The following is a 19,153-nucleotide window of genomic DNA, read 5'->3' as shown; positions in this document are numbered from 1 at the left end:
GCAGTATTGATATACTATGCAATCTAAAAACAACCTTTTGTACCACAACAAAAGTTACATTTCTACATTTCTGTGTGAATTGTACCACACGTTGTTGGTAAACTGTATGTTATAATACATATCCTATGTAAAAATGACATTGCTGACATGATATTCAAGGAATTTATGCAACGGATGGAAGTTACAGCTTAGTAGAAAAACAAGGTAAGAATAATATAGGGAGGCAAACAACTGGAGGAGCGGATTATGTTGAATTTGGTCAGATATGGAGAGATAGGTTAATCATGAAAATGTTAATTAAATGGAGGTGTTTTACATCTCAGCTGGGTGTGGGGGACCTGTGGGGTCTTGTAATGAATATGTCTTAATTGTGGCAGGCTACTTGACATTTGAAAAGTCTGATGATCCCTCTCATTCTTGACACCCATTTGCATTTCTATCTTGAAGGTCAAATGGTTATAAATAATACATTAAGGTGGGTCTTAAGCTCACAGTCAGCCATACCTGCATTCACAAATGCACCAGCTGAGTCTGAGTCTTACCAAGCTGCTTTGAATGTTAGAGAAACAATCAATTAATATCACTTTGGGGGAAACCACATGTGAAGCAAACACAGCACCCCTAACATCCGATTGTGACTTAGAATATAAGGTCATGGAGGGAAATATAGCATGATGGATACTACATGTGACGTGGGGAACTTACCCTTGTTATTTTGTGGACTTTAAATGGGCGTGATGTTTGTGTCTTTATGTCATATTATTCTTAGTTTAAAAAAATGAGAGTTCCAGGTACAACATCCTGCGTGTGAAATATCAAAGCTGGAATAAATTCAGGATCAAAGGAAGACCTGAAAAAGAACCTTGGCAAGAGATTGGAAGAATTTAATGAGCAAAATTAACATGTATTAAATCTGACCTTGTGCTTACATGGCAGATGCTGAGTGGAGAGGAAAGCACCTACATTATTAGAAATAAACAGAGGGATATTACAGTTGGAGTCGTGCATGTGAACTCTGAGACACCTTTAATGAAATTACAAATAGATTACTTAGGAAATTAGAATCTCCCTGTTAGCAGTTCTTTGTCAAAACGCGCCTAAATTCTACTTACCTGGGAGGACCTATAGATTTTCATGTGTGGCGGTTTGTTGTGATAAGATGTTATTGTCTTTTAAACAAAATATAATATACCAAGATACAAAAGAAACATGCATCAACAAAGAAGTAAATGTATTTACCAGAAACAGATTATATTGCTTCAGTACAACCTGAAGTAAGCAGTATATTTGAAGTCATCCACTTTAGGGACTTAGTTTCATAATAAGGGGATTGTCTTCGGAGAATTGAACATTGCAATAGATGTATGGCCTTGAGGAGACAGATTTGCTGGCTGTTGTGACAACTCATTACCTGTAATTTCCGTGACGGATTGGTGAAGTGGCTCAGAGAAGGCAGCCGTGGCACCAGAGACTCTAGTTTGTGCCTCGAATGATGTAAGACAGAAAGGCAAACAAGCAAAGACTTATTATGGCTAATGATTCTTTAAAACAGAACAGGGAGACTGACAGTTTGGTAGCCGAGCGCGCCGCCGAAAGGGAAACAGATCCTTCGTTTGCCTGTCTGCCGCTTTAATCCGCAGCGGAAAGAAGCCAGTTTGAAATTGGGCTAATTTTGTCTGGAGACCTTTGACCTTTGATGCTGTCACAGATGATATACAGCCTGGGTGATAAATAATACGCAGGCAGTTGTATTCACCGTTATTGCTTAGCGACTTCTCTTTTGGAGAGAAGATCTGGGCTGGAGCCAGAATGTTAGAAATACTAATGTCACAAGTGCTTTTTCAGCAGGGGAAAAAAGTTTTGCCCTCCTTCTTCCTTCTTCTGCAGGAAAATACAGAAACATTCGGTTCATTTCCATTGATTCCCACAGTTAATTTGTTCATGTAAATGTTTTGTGTGACTTTTATTCCTCGTGTAAAATGTTGCACCTTGTCGAATCAGATTTCTAAAAGGCTTCTGTGTAATACAGGGAGTCAATCATCTGCCCGGGGAAATAACACTGTTTTTCTCCTTTAACCACAAATGGGGGGGAATTTAAGGACATTGGCTTAAAATAATGTCAGTATTGGATGTCTTTTACCAAAATCTATTGTCAACTTTGATTATTCTAGATTAGACGCTTCTTCTTGCATTGAGAAATTAGCTATTTCATCAAACTCAAGACGGAGATGATTTTCTCACTTCCCCGAATGTCGATCTGAAACGCCTCAGGTCACTAAGACACACAAGATACCAGGATGAAATACTGAGGACATGACCTCCGTGTCCTCACCGGTCCTCGCAGCTCCGGGCAAAGACACAAATTATTGCAGCACCTATTCATCTGTATTGGTCAATTTTTGAATGAGTTCTTTGGAGGGGTTGAATGTCTCTGTGTTAGAGATCTTTTTGTATAATAAGATCCTGGTCCAGGCCACCACCACCACCCCCCCTTCACTCTAACATAATTGGTCCATCCCTGGCACTACTCCTCATCTCCAACGCCACCAAAAACTGCAACCTACCTTGTGTATTTTTCACTAATTGAATTGCCTAATGAGGTCCCGGGGGCTCCATCCCATTACCTCGGAGTTAATTAAAGCCTAAGCAGTGTGCCAAACGGCGAATAAAGATGCAGTAAAAGTGCAACAGGAACAGGGAGCCCGAGTAAGGTTCGGCGTGCTGGGGATGGGCCTGACCTGCTTTTTGTGTTGTTGTTATGGGACACCATATTCCAAGAAGCAGCAGATGTCTATTATTTTTTATTTGTATTTATTTTGAGCTTCAGGTCTTGTTATCCTCATACAGAATCTCATTTTCCAGTGTGGTTAGCCTATTTTCTTTTCGAATTAAAGATTAAATCTCTGGCCTTCTTCTGAGTTCTTTGCCACTATCAATGAAGGTCTTCTAAGCTGGGAGACAGATACACAGCAAGAGTGTATCAGAGAGCACATCCACCCTGCCAGAACATCACTCAACACCCAAAACATGCATTTCTGTGATTCCTCCCCCATTCACACATACCCCTGAAAATAAATAAGATATGAAGCCGTTCCATCATCCTTTCGTTAATAGCAGTACTGCTCTGGTTCAAGCTCCATAGCTGTTTGAGGCGTTAAAACTGTTTGTGCTTTACCGAATCAGCGCTATCTGAACTAGATGACAGTGTAGCTGCAAACTAGGCACCAGGCTACGCGCTTGGATAAATATGGCTCCTATCTGAAAATGCTTTCCTGACCAGTAGATCCAGATCGTTATACATATCTAAACCAGATATCACCTACGTATTCATGTGGGACACACACGGCATATTTTGTTTCCATTAAGGTTATTTAATGGCTAAGTTTTGTAGAAATTGCTGAAAATGTCACAAAATTACGATAATATCTGGTTCTTCCTCAAAATCCACTTCAGGACATAATCAAACATTAAAAATCTGTTCATAACTCAGATTGTTACCTTCACCTGGAGGTTATGTTTTTGTTTGTTTGTGTGTTTGCTGTATAAGTTAACAGTTTAGTTTACTAATAATCATCTGCACAGCAACAAAAACACTACTTAATAGAATGTGAGTGCTGGAATCCTAATCAGTGTCAGTGTGACTTTAATAAAATTCTAATGCTCATTAAAGCTGCACTCTAAGTACCTACAAAAGGCAGTTATCAGCTTGTTGTCACTATTATAAGAATAACACCAAAGGCACATGAGCTTGTTTCATAAGACTCCTTATTAAACCACAAAACGTGTTCTTACTGCACGTCAAATAAGCCAGAGTGACACATTTCTCTTAAGAAACAATTTCAAATGTTTATTTAACATGTCAAAGAAGGGGCACACACTTGTGAATTGAAAAGGGGGGAGGGTGGGATTGGGGAGGGGGGGAGAGAGGGAGGGGGGCTGCAATTATTGGCCAGTACAATGACTTCAACTTAATACTAACATTAATCAAGTTTTGGCTAAAAAGACAATGTGTTTTTGTTCCTTTTTGTTTTTATGAAGAAACTTTATGTACATTGGTTCTATTATACAAGAAGTTCATTGGGTAAATGCATCAAAAAGAAACCAGTTCTGCAGTAAACTTTACAAAAAATACATTTGTTTCATTGAGAGATGTAGAAAAGGAGACAAAAAGTCAAATATTGACCAATAATATTTCTTCCTTTTCATTATTTAGAAAAAAAGGTGGTTCTAATACCTATTTAAAGAAAAGCAATATACAGCAATAAACGGGAGGAACAATTGCTTTTGCGAGATTTAGTCAGTTTGTTTGGTGACCAGAGAGAGAGGCTGTGACTGGAACAAGGCATGATGGGAGTGAAGGGCCGCCTGATGGAAGGGGGAGGGGGGGGAGAGCATGGAGTGGTGCAGAGAGGTGAAGGGGATGGGCCGAGTCAGGATGGGCGTGGTCGACTGGCTACCTGAAGTACCAAGTGGGATAGAGATGGCATGTTGGGAGGAGGAGGAGGAAGAGGAGGAGGAGGAGGATGTGGACCCCGAGGCCTTTCCGTGTAGGGAGAAGTGGTGGTGCATGCGTCCCTCCGGTTTGGTAGTGAGCGATAGGGGCTGGGCCTGCTCCGAGTGAGTGGCGGCGGGAGCGGCCGGGGAGGCCAACGCTGCCGAGGGAGTGGCCGGCGAGTCCAGCATGCTGCCGTGCGACGACGCCGGGCTGTCACACATCTTCTCAGACGGGAGGTACTGCACACACTGCTTCTTGCTCCTTATGGAGAAGTCTGGAGAGGGAACACAAGGAAAAGGGACCAGGCTCAATTATGGATCTGCTTGCCGCCTTGGAAAACTGGTTACAAGTCCCTCAACGCTGAACAGAAGTAAACGCTGCTTATTAAAACAGGCGAAGATGATGATGACTGCAGTGACGACGCATTCAAAACAACCTGAAAACACAATACGGCTCGATAGGGAAAGTCAAACAGGATGTAAGAGACATGAGCGGACTTGTATGCATGCATGAAGTAAAAACAAACAATAACTTGACGCCTTCGCCATCAGAACGTGCACTGAACCGCAGCAGTCTTGCCTATACACACACACACTCACACACAACAACACTACACATACCTGCTACTATTAGCACTGAACCTCATATGCTGCTTGCATAAAGCATAGATCAGGGAAAAACGTTAGTGCATAAGTGTTAGTGAAGCAAAGAATCCATGCTAAAAGACGTAAAGAAATTAATAAGAAATGAAAATAAAAGGCGTTGTTAGCTTGGGATTCACTCGATCTTTGTTGGACAAACTTCCATTTGAGCTTTAGAGGGAAACGAAAGAAGGCAAAGGCTCCTTACCTTCTGGCTTTGAGTCCACCTTATTGTCTCTCTTCCTCTTTTTCCTCTTTCCCTGTCAAGTAAAAAAAAAGAAGAACATTTTAGGACACACACCAACGAGTCGGGATTACGATAACGATAACAACCGATAACGGGCTGGCCCAATCATGAACCCCTGTCAAACTCACATAGTTGTCTCGTGCTGACCATCCCGGGTAGAGCTGGGAGTGGAGTTGCCTCTCTTTCCTGGCCAGCTCGTAGTATTTGGCTTGCTCCTCTCGTGACAGCGAATGCCACTGCGGACAGAAACAGAAGCGGGAGGTTGGTTAGAACACACACACACACACACACACACACACACAGACATGCATGTATTAAAGACACACACTGTGGTTGTACTCAGCTTACCCGTCTTCCCAGGATCTGGTTGATGGCGGCGCTCTCTTTTAGAGTGCACTCTGCCACTACTTTGGCCCGCATCTCCTTCATATACAGCATGAAAGCGTTCAGAGGCTTCTTGATATGAGGCTTTTTGTCCTCTTCTTTCTTGGAAGGAACCGGAGATTTCCTGCTAATCCCAGATATAAAAAAAAGATGCCGTTAATGGATTCCGAATGTTCTGGAAACAACTTCTCAGAGCGTGAAGCTGGGGTTGTTGCTACTGTGAGGTGATTCTTACGCGTGCATTGACGGGCTCATGTCGCCGATGGGCTCTTGCTTGATGGCCGGTGAGACGATGGCGGGATGGGGGATGCCTGTCTGGTGGAGGCTGTGTGGAGGCGGAGTCACCATGTGAGGCGAGAAACGGCTGGACACCAAGCTGCGGGGCGCAAAAGGAAGCGACACCGTGAGCGTCAACTCACTGAAGTTTGTTCACTAACTTGCCACATAACCTCCCTGGCCTGAGATTCTTTGTGCACACGCTATCTGACTAGACCACATTTATACACACAATGAGCTAAAGGTTTTTTTTTTTTTGTTCAAATAAAGACATTTTCAAAAGCCTCTTTATTCAGCCATGGCTAGAGAAAAGTGGAGTGTGTTGTTACCATGGTGACAGCATGGCTGCGACACCTGAAACCACTTTCCTTACCACGTTCCAGACCACGGAGAGCATTCTGACAGGCGTCCACAAAGAACACCTTTAGAAAGTGTCTCTCTCAATTTCCAATTGTTAATACAATGGCGCATTGTAATGGACAAAGGGGAAAATTAAGCTCCATGGCCCTCTATCGCACACGGCTGCTCCTGTCAGATTGGAAATTGCCTGCATTTTGCGAAGTCATATGAAATGCGTCGGACCGTCACGAGAGTCACAATAATAACCCTGTACGAGCCTATTAGCACGCAGTCTCCCACACAATGGGTTCGAAGAAAATTATGCCGTAATGATGAACTGACATTGTGCGTTATTTTCCTTTTCGCTGCATTAAGGAGACGCCGGCAGAATAAATCTATTCAGACTGTATTTTTATAGACTCCTGCTGAGTCCCTGATGATTCAGCCACCGCCGCCGCTCCGAGTGATGCAGACGAGCTGCGGGAACACACAATATTGCTGGAGAGAGCGCTGGCGGAATTTATAGTTCCGTACTGTACAGTGTCTTTCCATCTGTAAACCTGGTGGCCTTTGTTAAATTATAGCTTCTTTATTGAGTTTGATTTTATTTGAACAGGAAAAGTAAGAAATCATGTGAAAAGCTTTTCACATTATGAGTCTGAGGCACAAACGGCAGGTTTCCATTCTGACTCATTGATGTTAAAGTGTCTCCGTCCCACATAAAGTCTCTGGTTAACATTTCAGATTAAGATTATCCTGGATTAGTTTTACTTTGATGCATCCAATATCAAACCTCCTCCCGGTGTATTTAGAGGTGCGCGAGGTGTGTGTGTGTGAGTCTTGATGCTATCGATCGCAGAATCCCCTTTTGAATATTTCATTTCATACTAACACCGGAAGGCTCGCTACAAATCTTTCCAGTTTTGACAAAGGGGTCAGAGAGTTAAGTCTGATGGGATGTGTAGGTTCAAGATGAGCTTTGATTCGTCCTAATCGATTCCCTGGTCTTTCATCTGAGCGCGCGTGTAGCGGAGAGGCTCAGGACGTCGGCCTCACCGCAAGACGTCGAGCGCTGAGAGAAAAGACGGCGCGATCCGAGGAGGAGAGGATTGAATGCCAATAATGTCTTCCCTCTATTTAATAAGCTGTGCTTGTCGAGGTCGACTTAAACCTCACATCCCTTTGGATCCATCGCCCCACTGGATTTCTGTGATCTCGTCTTTTATCACAGGTGGAAAGCACACTCGTTCCTCTTAATTTCAGACAGTTTTCTTTTATGTGCTGATTTTACACGGTCACCGTGGAGAAACCAAGCGTCTCCCATTCATTTTGTTCTATTTTTCAAAACCGTCGCCTCGACTGTGTACAATGGAGCTTAACAACAACACCGACGTGCTGCCAAGAAAGCAAAGAAATGTGATTACCGCATGACATACAAGCAGCGCGTATTAGGTGTCTCCCTGCAGGAGGGTGGGGGTGTTGTTGAACATGATCCACTCACCTGGACATGGACGCATTCATTGCTAGCGCTGGATAGGGGTGACGGAATCCCCCCGGAGGGATGGAGTACATGGGCTGGCCCTGCCTGAGTGAGAGAGAGAGAGAGAGGGAGAGGGAGGGAGAGAGAGAGAGGTGGTGAAGGTGGATCAAACACAGCTGACAGCAAACCCAACGACTAGAATCCTCTACTAATGTATCTGTAACCTGTAAATGTTTGTAATTCCTCCCAGTAATGTTAAATGTTTTCATTGATTATTGTCGGTTGTAGGATTGTAGGAGAGAGAGAGAATAAAACGGATCAAACTCATTTAAACCAGTTTGTTGCATCATATTCGCATGTTTAAAGCCTCTGAACTGCGTCTGCATCGATAATGTGATGTCCCTTTGCCACAACAACAGAATTTCAATTTCCATCTTGTTGTGTTTTGGCCAAGGCGAGCATCAAGTACCAACGGTGGAAGACAGACCACAGTTTGAGACCCGCTATTACAACTCATCCACAAATAAGTTCACAGTACTTTCAACTTCACAGCCAATAATCAATAACAGAATGAGTGGCCTTTATTAATTATGACTTATGTGTGTGTGTGTGTCTGTGTATGTGTGTGAAAAGTAACTCACTGTGGCATCAGCCAGCCCAGAGGGTGAGCAATGGATCCGACGGCTCCAGGAGAGAGGGGGTAGTAGGGTGAGAGCTCCGATGGGTGAGGTGTCCGAGGGATACCTGCAGGTGTCACAGGTGAGACAAACCAACTTTTAGAATAGAATCCACCACATCGCTAGCTACTGCTGCTGCTGCTGCTGCTGCGTCCAAACATTCACCAGCAGGTCCACAGGGGGGGAGAAGGGGGGTTAGCTTACCAGTCTTTGGGTCGAGGATCTCTGGGGAGAGGTGTGATGGAGGTGTGCCGGGGGAGAAGTGTTCATTGCTGTAGGTGATGAGGGGCGTCAGCGGGTGGACATGGTGGGCATGCTGCACCACTGGGACTTTATTGGACTGTTGTTACAAGGAAATGGGAGAAAGAAACACAGAGAGTTTTAAAGAGGAGTAACATTTAAAAGAAACCCAATGACCGCTGCTCCGTACCTCCCAATCATGTCAAATAGCAAGAAAACAAAACAAAACTCTTCCTCCCACTGCCCATGATCACTGTTTAAATGACACACACTGGGTGAATAGTGGCCATCATGAATGCCCTCCATGGTAAACACTACGGTCTGTGCGTGTGACCGGCCCTGTGATGCAATCTGGACCAGCACCAAGGAACACTAAAAAGCCTTGCAGACACATGCCAAGACCATTACAGCCGTTTAGTCGAGGAGAGAACTGTTTGTTCAGTCCAAGCAAGAAAAACAACAGCGCCACCAGTCCAAAAGTCACACCAGAAACCCACAAACAAACACACACACACACACACACACACAATCAGGCGAAAGCAAACCCAATACCCATAAACAACTGGAAACTTTATCTTGCTCTCAGTATGAGGGGGAAGTATGGACGCTGCAGTGCAGATGACGCTATCAATTAAATAACATTGAAAACAGCTTTCCTTGACAACGAGAAGAAACAGGAAGTGCAAGAATGAAACTGGCTGTGCTGCGATTACAACAAAAATGTGGGATTAGAAACTTAAACACGGATGAAATTAAGAGGATTCTTGTTTTTTGGCGGAACTTGTTAGTTTTTTGATTTACAATACAAAAGATGCCAAATTTAAGCCAATGGAGCAATCACACACACACGTAGATTTAACATACGGCATTATTAACGATTGATGGGATGACTGTTCCACTGCCCCTGAAGATGAGGATGACGAGGACAATAATAATAATAATGATAATAATAACCAGCGTCTCTACTTTCATTAGGCAGCACTCGGGCCTGGCAGTCATTTCCCCCTGGCTGCCTGGCTGAATAGAGCACTTGTTGGCTCAACTCGTCACATGGGAGGGTCAAGGGGTGGGGGGGAGGGGTGAGGGTGGTAGGGGGGGGGAGAAAGGAGTCTTGTTCCTCCAGCCTAACCTTTCTTCAATACCCCCCCCCCCCTTCTCTCCAACCTCTCGTCTCTCCAACGTGGTCTGCCGGGGAACAAGGTTTGCATTGAGACTTCTGTACACTCTCTTGCTTCACGCTGCTTAGAATTGTTCCGAATCTTTGCTGTGCTTTTTTTTCCCCCCACTCCGTCATTTAAAAAAAAAAGGAGAAAATGTTTTAAAGGGAAGGTCTAGCTTTTCCTCCTTTTAAATCCTCAGCAAACTTCTTTCTCCCACGTCGAAAGCACACTTTGATTCGGCTAATGCCAGATGTAGAGAGGAAAATATTGACTGGTGTTAAACACGGCTATATTAAGACCACTTTCCTCAGAGCGCAACTTTCTCGGTTTAATCCAGAGCGTATAAGGTCAATGCATAGGATGAGTGAAAATACACCCAATTCGTACGGAGCACAGGAGAGGCTTTGATTTAGCTGCGTAGCGGTAATAAAGTTGATTTATGAGGTTGGAATCCGAGGTCCCAAAAGTCGTGTTTGTGTTCCTCTTTGTTGTTGGTACTTTGTGTACAATATGCCAGCTTTCCCCCTGTATTGTGAGGGCTGTTTGAGACCTCTGGACCTGGATGCCAACACATTTTGGGAAGCAGTTCAGTGAGAATTTAAAATGACGCCTATTAATTATTCATATTCTGGAATACACCATCCGTGTGCTCCCGACATATTTCTAAGTTTTGAAGGCACCAGTTTCAACTGCGGCCTGCCGCTCAGTTTAAGCGCCCAGAGTGAAATATGGAGTCAAATTGAGTATGCAGGCTGCACATGTGTGAAAACTATCCTGACCTGCATCCTACCTGCCGAAACGGGCCTCCGGAGAGCAGGAGAGATGTTTACCTCATCAGCTAATACGTCTCTTCAAATCAGAACATTTTGGAAGAGAGTTCAACTCAAATCAAATCTGACTTAAATCAAACGTTCATTAAAAAACTCTCCAGAGACCCGAGAGCATAAAAAGTGTCTCATTAAAAAAAAACAACATGGATGGCTTGATCAGAGCTTCGGATTCAATACCAATTTATCAATACCGTCATTCACGTGTGTTTTTGTGTAGCGTTCATTTCCACGCAAGCCCCGAAGAGCTCCGTGCGCTTGGTTTCACGATCAACAAGCGAGGTGTAATAAGGAAACCACATGGAACATGAGCCGTGTTTTAAATATAAACAACATCTACGTGACAGGACGGATTAAGAGCAACCTGGAACCAGATGGTATCTACATCCACTCTTTACATAGACCTACTTGTTACAAACAGCCTCCTGCAGTATAGGCGTGCTGGAGTGGATGGAGTGAGGTGAAGATGAAGAAGGAAAAAAAAAAAGCCCCCAAAAAAAAGAAAAAGCTGCTGAGCTGGTGCAGAGAAAAGATGTCTGTCTGTTAAGAGGTTTTGAAGCTAAAGAGGCCGAGGTGGCAGTACCTCGTTTGGCTGTCCAACTTGGAACGGCGCTAAGAAAAGCACAGTCCTTGGTCAATGTGGGTGGAGGGGTGGATTTCATTCAAGCAAACATGTTTTTGGATCCTGCACATCTGAATTGAATTACTAGGCAAACAGCCGATGGGGAAGAGAGCTTAGAACAAACTGAATAACCCTGCAGCTTTGTGTGCCTTTATGCTGGTTGATTCTGGGTGGGAGGCTCGGAGGCCTTTCAAAAAACTCCAGGAAAGACAGGGTGAAAAGAATGCCCGGCATGCTGAGAAATCCGAGCCTTGTTTGTCAACGCCAACAGGAAGCGGACGTGCGATGGGACTGACCGTGTCGTATGTCTTTAAAAAAATTCAACCGTCCCGAGACTACGGCCATTCATCGCCGGGGTGGGGGGGAGAGAGACGACGAGTGTTGAGCTTAACGTCTGGTCATCGCCTCTGAAAAGGTCAACGGCAGTAATATTCTAGGTTAGAACAACACGGCGCGGTGCGGTGTCGTATTACGGCACTGGAACGCCCGGTGGAGTGAGTGAGTCTCCCTGATAGTGGTTGAATAAACTGCGAGGCCGAGCGACAAAAAATGTATGGATCTCATTGACACGTCGGCCTATAATGAGCCTTTCTGAACCAACAGACAGGACAAGTAACACTGTCGCTGGTTCGCAGTATTTAGTAAGTGTTCCTTTTCAGAGTTTCACTGAAATCAAAGCTCTGTCTTCCTCATTCCTTTTTTTTCGAAGAGGATCTTATCTCTGCGGTAGCCCAGCAGGACTGCAGACCTTACATCAGTATTCAGTTCAGTCCTCCCGAAGCCTTTGATTTCATGATGGATCCCCGGTTGTTCACTGCCTAATGCAAAATGAGGAAATCTCACAGGACTCCGGCAAAGGTTCGCTGAAGAAATGTGGGTCAAAGTAAATGTAACACTGTATAAAAAAAAGAACCAGCATTCGTTCAGTTAATATCTCTACTAAAACTGTCATATGGGTGAGAACGTTGCATTTGGCGCTTTTAGGGGAGAGAAAAAAAAATAAAGCATCTTCGGAATGCTGCACCAGACATCGCCACTTCAATTCACTTTAACAAGTCAGTGACTAAGAGACTGATGACGTGCTGACAGGGTTGTGGCTCCTCGTGCCTTGATAACACCAGGCCATAATACAATATGGAAACAAAGAGGGCGATTCTTCCGTGCCTGTCAAGCGAGGATGGGCCCATATTTGAGCACCGAGCTATCCCTGATCTGATAAGGAAGTACGGCGCAGACACCCTGGTCAGTGCTACCTCATTAGAGCCCCGGCTCCCTCTAATCCGGCATAATAGTGCTAGTCAGTGTAGCCGGTGATGACACATAGAATAGGCTTTGTGGACAAATTGCTGCCAGTGACTGAATGACCCCAGTGAAGGGAGGCACGTAGCCTTGACACCATTATCAACCCTGTGTTAATCACTGTGAATTGGTGCGCTGTGGTGATGAGCATTATGGGTGCATCAGTGAGACAGCAGCCTCTGCTCTCCTCCTCTCCTCCTCTCCTTTCCTCTCCTCCTGTCCGGTCTTCTCTCGACCAACGCTGATGGACTGACAGGTTCTCCATACTGCATCACCTGGCCCTGCGGCACCTTTGATGTATTATTCATTAAGAGCTCAGGAGCTGATGTGGGGGTTTTAGGGGCTCTGTGCTATGTATGTGTGCGTGTGCGTGCGTGTGCGTTTCATGTGTACTTGTGTGTATTTTCACGTGTCTTTTGGGGTGGGGTATATTCATAGGAAAGCTTGTTCCTCTTTCCCCCCCCAGTCCTCCCACCCCACCCTCACCATTACCACCACCAGCATCACTACCAAAAGCAATACGGACTGAATGCTAAACAAACCTGTCTGTTGAATAATTGATCATCTCAGGCCAGAGCAGGTTCAGATTAGCATACAGGCCTTATGGACCCAATCTGCACTGTGACAGAACAGTCTTTCCCTGGACCTCCGTTTTTCACTGAAGGCTCTGATTTCTCTCTTGTTGCGCGCGGCCAGAAAGAGCAGAAGTGTCGAGGTGTTTGCGGTTCAGTCGTCTCGCTCGATATCGTTCCCCAGGGACTGGAATATCAACATTATAATCATGTGACGGCTCACTATAGTGCCTCCTGTGGATGATTAATTAATCAGTAAAGGCACTTGACTGAACAGGCCTCTGAACCAAGAGAATGTCTGATCCCTAAGCTATTATTATTACACAGCTGATATGCACGGAAGATATAAGATAAACAAGCTCCTGCATGCAGGTATTGACAGGTACTTCACATAATTCATCGTGGATATAACCATGGCAGCCCGTCACGCAAACAAACCAGAGTTAACATGCGCTTGCGAAACGGCTTCAAGAATACAGGTCTGCTTGAGGAGTCCCTGCTGGTGTCTCCCGACTGTCTCTCCTCAGGTCTCTCTCTGGCTCCTCTTGGCCCTGGGCAGTAATCCTTGGCCCCCCATGTCTGCCCATCCGCTCCCCCTGCTCTCATTAGTGCAGTGTTGGGGCCTGGGGAGCCGGCAGGCCTGGGGAGCCAGCCTGCTGCTCCCCTCCCACTCGCTCTCTCCGTGGCTGGAGTAATGAGCACATAATCAGCCTGGCTCCCTGTCAGCAGCAGCACACCAGAGGGGCATGTGGGCTCCTGGCCCAGAGTGGGGGATAAGGGCACAGTGGGGTGTTTTACTTTCTATCCTCCTTGCCCAGGGTACTTGCTATTACAACTTCCCACCACACATCAAATCACCCTTTTGTCGCAGGTCATCAAATCTAGAATGGTGACTTCCTCTTATATTGCAACACTGATACATTGTCAGACTGATATTATAGCCCAATAATGGCTTATCACTGATGTATTGGTATCAGGATGAATGACAGATCTGTAAAGAGAGACCATTTGCCCTTATTTTACCAAATTCAAGTTATAAAATAACTACACCTTTGTTGATATGTATTTTCTGTGTAGCGTTTATTTCACTGATTAATTATTTAATACAGAAAATGTCACATGTTTACGTTGTCAGTATGTTTTGATGATATCAGTATATGTGTCAAAAATCCAGAAGGGCTTTGTGTTTAAAATGTCAGTTTCATTCATTAACTTTAATCTACTTTAAATCACCAATATAAAATATAAGTATAATAATTAATGTATTAAAACATCATAATGTGTACTTTAAATTCAGGTCTATAATATAAGACTCCCTAGGTTCTTATGTGCAGCTATTAAGGGTTTAAACAGCATTTTGCATGGTGACTACACACAACATGCTCCAGACTGAGGCAGAACAATCATTAAACTATGCAGAAGTGAAACAATCTAAGCAACATTTTATGAAACCAGTTGAATGCTTCACATTGTCTCACAATTCCAGTGTCTCTTTCTCTGTGGACTCTTATTGTTAAATGCTGTTTAAATCAGACAAAGGTCAAACAAATAAACACAGAGCTAAATGGAATGTCATTAAAAGTAACAAGTATCAATGTCAGAACAGGAACAATCCCAGCTGAGACCCAGACGTCATTGTTCAGCGCATTTTTCATTTTCTTCAAATCGAATTGCTATTATCCGACACGTTGTTCTCGCAATTTGGTCTCAATGAGAATCAGCTTGCTAGAACAAAACATTACAAAGCGGCTGCTGTGTACCATAACCGTCCAGGGTCGCAGAGAGGTCAGCATTTCTTCTAATAAAATATCTTTAATTGCTTTCTGTTGGGACTTTCGTCTGCGCCGGATTCCCATGAGCAAATCATTCAAACAGTTTCTCTTAGCCTTCAGTCAATGAGGGACTTTGTCATATATATCACTGCCATTACTGGACTCTGGAGAACGCACCGCAAACTCAACAAACACGTCTAGCCGGGACATGTAAGGTCAAGGACTGAGTCACCCAGTGTTTCTTCTCCGTCCAGGAATCAGCCTGAGACAAATAAGAGATGTGCACTTTCACACCGCCTATGCAGAATCTTTACCCAACATTTTCAGCCCTGAACATGCGTCTTTCAGCAAACACCACACAGCGAGCGTGTCTGCTGAGGGCCCACATTGTCTAGCCAGAGAGAGACACCGTGATGACTAGTTCTCACCTGTGTGGGAAAAGCTTATGAATGGCAATGATTTATGGAATTAGAGAGCTATGAATTATGGTGCTGCAGAGACAGACAGAGTGACTGCAGGTGGTCTGGGGGTTGACGGCAAGTCGCTGTCATTACTGAATGTCAAACTGTGCCATGTCATGCAGTCTGTTATTGTGAATAACTACATATTAGGTATTTACATTGTCAAATGGTTTCCCTCATAATCCACATTTGATAGTTCGATTAATGTCTTGTCGGATTCAGAGGATAAATCTTATTAGGGCTACAAAATAAGAGAGCGACTGCGACACAATTCTGAATAGCTGGATTAACAGACGCCACAGCGTGAGACGTAACAGAAGTATTATTGTTCTGTTGAGAACTGCATGAATCTAACCCGAGAAAAGGAGCAGGACAAAGGCCAGCGGATTTAGAAAAGATTTGTAATAATAAATAATTATATATAAACTGGCAGATTGGTTCGGTTTGGTTGGAAACAAATTAGCAGCATACTTACTAAATGCCCTGGGGTTGGAGAACGTGAGTCTTTGAGTCCTGCAGATCCAGGGACGTCCAAAAGAGGCCATTTCATCTGCAGGTACTGTGGAGGAGAGGGAAAGGAGCAAAATGAAACAATGCAGTGATAAAGAAAATACAACAAAATGAAACATGCAGCCTTTAACAAAATTCTTGCAAAAAAATGGGACCAACTCTCAAATATTTACTGTTACTTAGGGACTGCGCCTCTTCCTCGAGTAAACAATAGCCTGTATAAATGGTGTCGAGCCTGCAGAGAGCTCCAGCAAACACCTGTATGAGACCCACACCACCGCTGGAGTCAGACAGGGAGTTCTGGCACGGGGGAGCGACAGCAATGTGAACACAGCGGACTGGTGGAGGGCTGTGAAATTGCCCGTTTGTCAAGGAAAAACAATCGGCCAGCTGTGGGCGCCCGTCGTTGAGCGGGTGGGAAGAGACAGCTGGAAGGAAGCTCCGTCCACAGAGCAGTGAAAGGTTTAGGGTGCGGTGGGGGGGAGAGGGTGGGGGACGCCGCGCTCGCTCGCGTCTATCCCGCTCAATTGGTTTGGCCTTTTGACCCGGGCTAAATTAGTGTATCGCGCCTTTTTTCATACATTAACTAAAGTTCTCATGAACATTTGTGTAAGCCTTCCCTCTTTTTTTCTCTTACAGATCTCCGCCACAGTCCGATTTCGTCTCTGCGTCTCACGAGTGCTTTACAGGATCTATGTGCTCAAAGAGAGATTTTGGTGATTTACTGCTCGATACAAAAAAGCTGAACAATTTTTCATCCCCCAGCATGAAGCCAGAGGTCCAAAAGCACAACTCCAACCATCTGGTTTGTGAATCAGTTTAAATACCGGATGCAGCGGCTTGTCATGCATGTGGATTTTTCTCCGTGGTACAATTTCAAATTAATTAAAAGCATTTTATATTATCGCTTATGTTTTGCTCATCGGGGCCCTTGTAGACACATTGCAGACACATTAGGGTGTTTCGCTCGTGGAACTGAACCAGGGGTGATAAATTCTACCTGTTAGAGGCAAGAACCCCGTCCGCTGTGACGTCTAGCATCATTAATGGATTTATAATGTGATCGGAAATCATTTGTCAGATGGGAAAGAATGAAATCGCATTTGTCCCTTTGGCAAGACTGACAAACCCCGGGCAGAATGCGCGCACAGCTTTTGTGTGTGTTTGCAAAGTTGCTGCAGATAAATGATGGCAAACAAGCTAACTGGAGGAGTCGTGCATTCAGGTTTTGATTTTTTAAAACTTCATTCATCACTCAGGGGTTTGTAAGGAGGAAGGAAGCTTGGATGGCCGCGGGTTAAAAATGGAAAAGACATTATAGCAGGAGGGGGGAAAAGGGACAGGAGGGAAAAAAAACATTTTCAGGAATGAGTTTGTCGGAGCAGGCAGAGGGTATTGTTTCCTGACAGCTGGGGTCCAACAGAGCACCGAGGGAGGGGGAAGGGGACCCTTTCTCCCTTGGAAAAGGGGGGAAATTCTTGGAGTTGACATCAGCCCTCTTCATTTTCACTATACTGCTCAAGGCTGAATCGTAGGTTCCAACTAATGGGCCCAAGTCCATACAACTGTCAGGAGGCAGTTTCTTTTAGAGGCTGCTAGCTCCCTATTGAAACTTTACTCTGCTGTGTGCATGGTGCCTAATGAATGCTTCTCTCCGGAGAGAAAATCCAAAACAATGCAGTTTTCTCTGTCTAATCTATGTCAATCATGAGTCCTTCCACAAATGAAACAAGCGCTATTGTGAGCGTTTGGTCTAGCCCGGCCGTGCCCACCCCGACTCTCCCACCCAATCCATCCCTTATTTGACAGCTTCTGCCAGGACTGAGGAACATGCCCCCAGGCACTTTTTTCTGAGCGCCGACTTTTTTTTTTTTAATTGCCAGCGTGCCCTATGGAGCAACTGTTCACACACTCCCTGAAACATCCACCCAGGTAATGCCAACCACACACTGTCACATTAGCTCCCGGCCCTCAACAGTCCCCAGACTACAGCAGCCCTGCCGTACACTAACACATGAGAGGGAGAGGTGGGGGAGGGGGGAGGGAGGGGGGGTGTCTGGGTGCAACTCCAGAGTTGTTTCAGGAAACAAAAGGCGAGGAATTGTGGGCCACGCTGCTCAGCAAAAACTTTCCTCGGTGTTAAGAGTGAGGGAAAAAAAGAACACAGGGGAAGCAGGGCAGGGGAAAAAAAGTTGGGGATGGTAGAATAAGAGCCAGCACTTAAAAACTTGTGATTCAAAAGCAGCTAGGACATGGCTGAGGTGTTATCAAATTGATTGAAACGGCAGATATGGTCAAATCAGCATTTACATTTGCGCTAAACTTCAGTTATGCTTTGCAGTTATGCCCAAACAAATAGATTCTGAACAGGCATATGGTCGGGGCCCATAGCAATGCCGGTTCCACTGTGGGGACCCGGGGCTCTGGTAAACACACTCGGACTGAGTACTGAAGGAAATGTGTAACTAATGTCAAGTTCCGTTGATCCATTTTCGTCGCTCTCTAATTGTCTTCCAGCCTTCCTCACAGCCTCCAACGCTCGGAATAGACATCAGTAGAATGTGCTACTTTTAAAGGACCCAGATGCAACAAAGGTGGCAAAGATGTCGCGCGGATTTTCCAGAAGAGCGGCACTGGAGCCCTTTGGTTTTTTGAACAGAGAGAATACAACATATGCTCTGGGGCATGTGGCCTGCCAGAGCTGGATTCTAATTGTTACACAGCTCTCATAGAGCGAAGGAAAACACAGCCAAGAGTCTTTGTCATCTCTGAAGTGTGTGGTGCCATACTGCAGGCCAACATCAGAGCATGGAGAAGAGACAGATGTCTGGACATTTGCTGTCAAACTCAGTCAGAAACTCTGCCAAAGGGAGAGAAAAAATCCCAAACTTTGCGAGCAACTATCTCACTGCTTCAGAGCAAAATTACACGTCGTGCTGAAGAAGTGACACAGGCACCCAAAAGTTAAATATAACTGTTATAATGGTAGAGTTAGAATCTTTAAGTTACACAACCATTTAGTTACGGTGATTATCATACGTAAACAAGGCATTTGCATACACTCTGATTGCAAGTGCTTAAGGAAACAAACACACAGGTCGTGCTGAAATGTGTCTGTCAAACAATTAAAGAGCAAATTCAGACAAAGTCA

At 44.7% G+C, this 19,153-nt stretch overlaps 1 protein-coding gene across 4 annotated transcripts in view; it reads right to left on the bottom strand.

The window, feature by feature from the left end:
• Positions 1-3,851: 3,851 nt before the first annotated feature.
• tcf7l1b (transcription factor 7 like 1b) overlaps positions 3,852-19,153 on the bottom strand; it is a 30,650-nt gene continuing 15,348 nt past the window's right edge. For 2 of the 4 annotated variants that reach the window (XM_076154248.1, XM_076154246.1), the window contains exons 4-12: positions 15,968-16,051; positions 8,744-8,879; positions 8,504-8,606; positions 7,884-7,967; positions 6,003-6,143; positions 5,732-5,894; positions 5,512-5,619; positions 5,345-5,396; positions 3,852-4,769 (exon numbers count right to left, since the gene is read on the bottom strand). In XM_076154248.1, coding sequence (XP_076010363.1) covers positions 4,294-4,769; positions 5,345-5,396; positions 5,512-5,619; positions 5,732-5,894; positions 6,003-6,143; positions 7,884-7,967; positions 8,504-8,606; positions 8,744-8,879; positions 15,968-16,051 — 1,347 coding nt within the window. In that variant the 3' untranslated portion in view covers positions 3,852-4,293. The remainder of the gene's footprint in view (positions 4,770-5,344; positions 5,397-5,511; positions 5,620-5,731; positions 5,895-6,002; positions 6,144-7,883; positions 7,968-8,503; positions 8,607-8,743; positions 8,880-15,967; positions 16,052-19,153) is intronic. The other 2 variants (XM_076154249.1, XM_076154247.1) reach the window with 1 other exon arrangement.

This window comes from Genypterus blacodes, unplaced genomic scaffold (genome assembly GCF_046128005.1).
Source record: "Genypterus blacodes isolate CSIRO-AG114 ecotype Tasmania unplaced genomic scaffold, CSIRO-AGI_Gbla_v1 ptg000061l_1, whole genome shotgun sequence".
Taxonomy (NCBI): Eukaryota; Metazoa; Chordata; class Actinopteri; order Ophidiiformes; family Ophidiidae; genus Genypterus; species Genypterus blacodes.
Note: the sequence above shows the minus strand (reverse complement) of the source record. Positions and strands in the feature narration are given on the sequence as shown.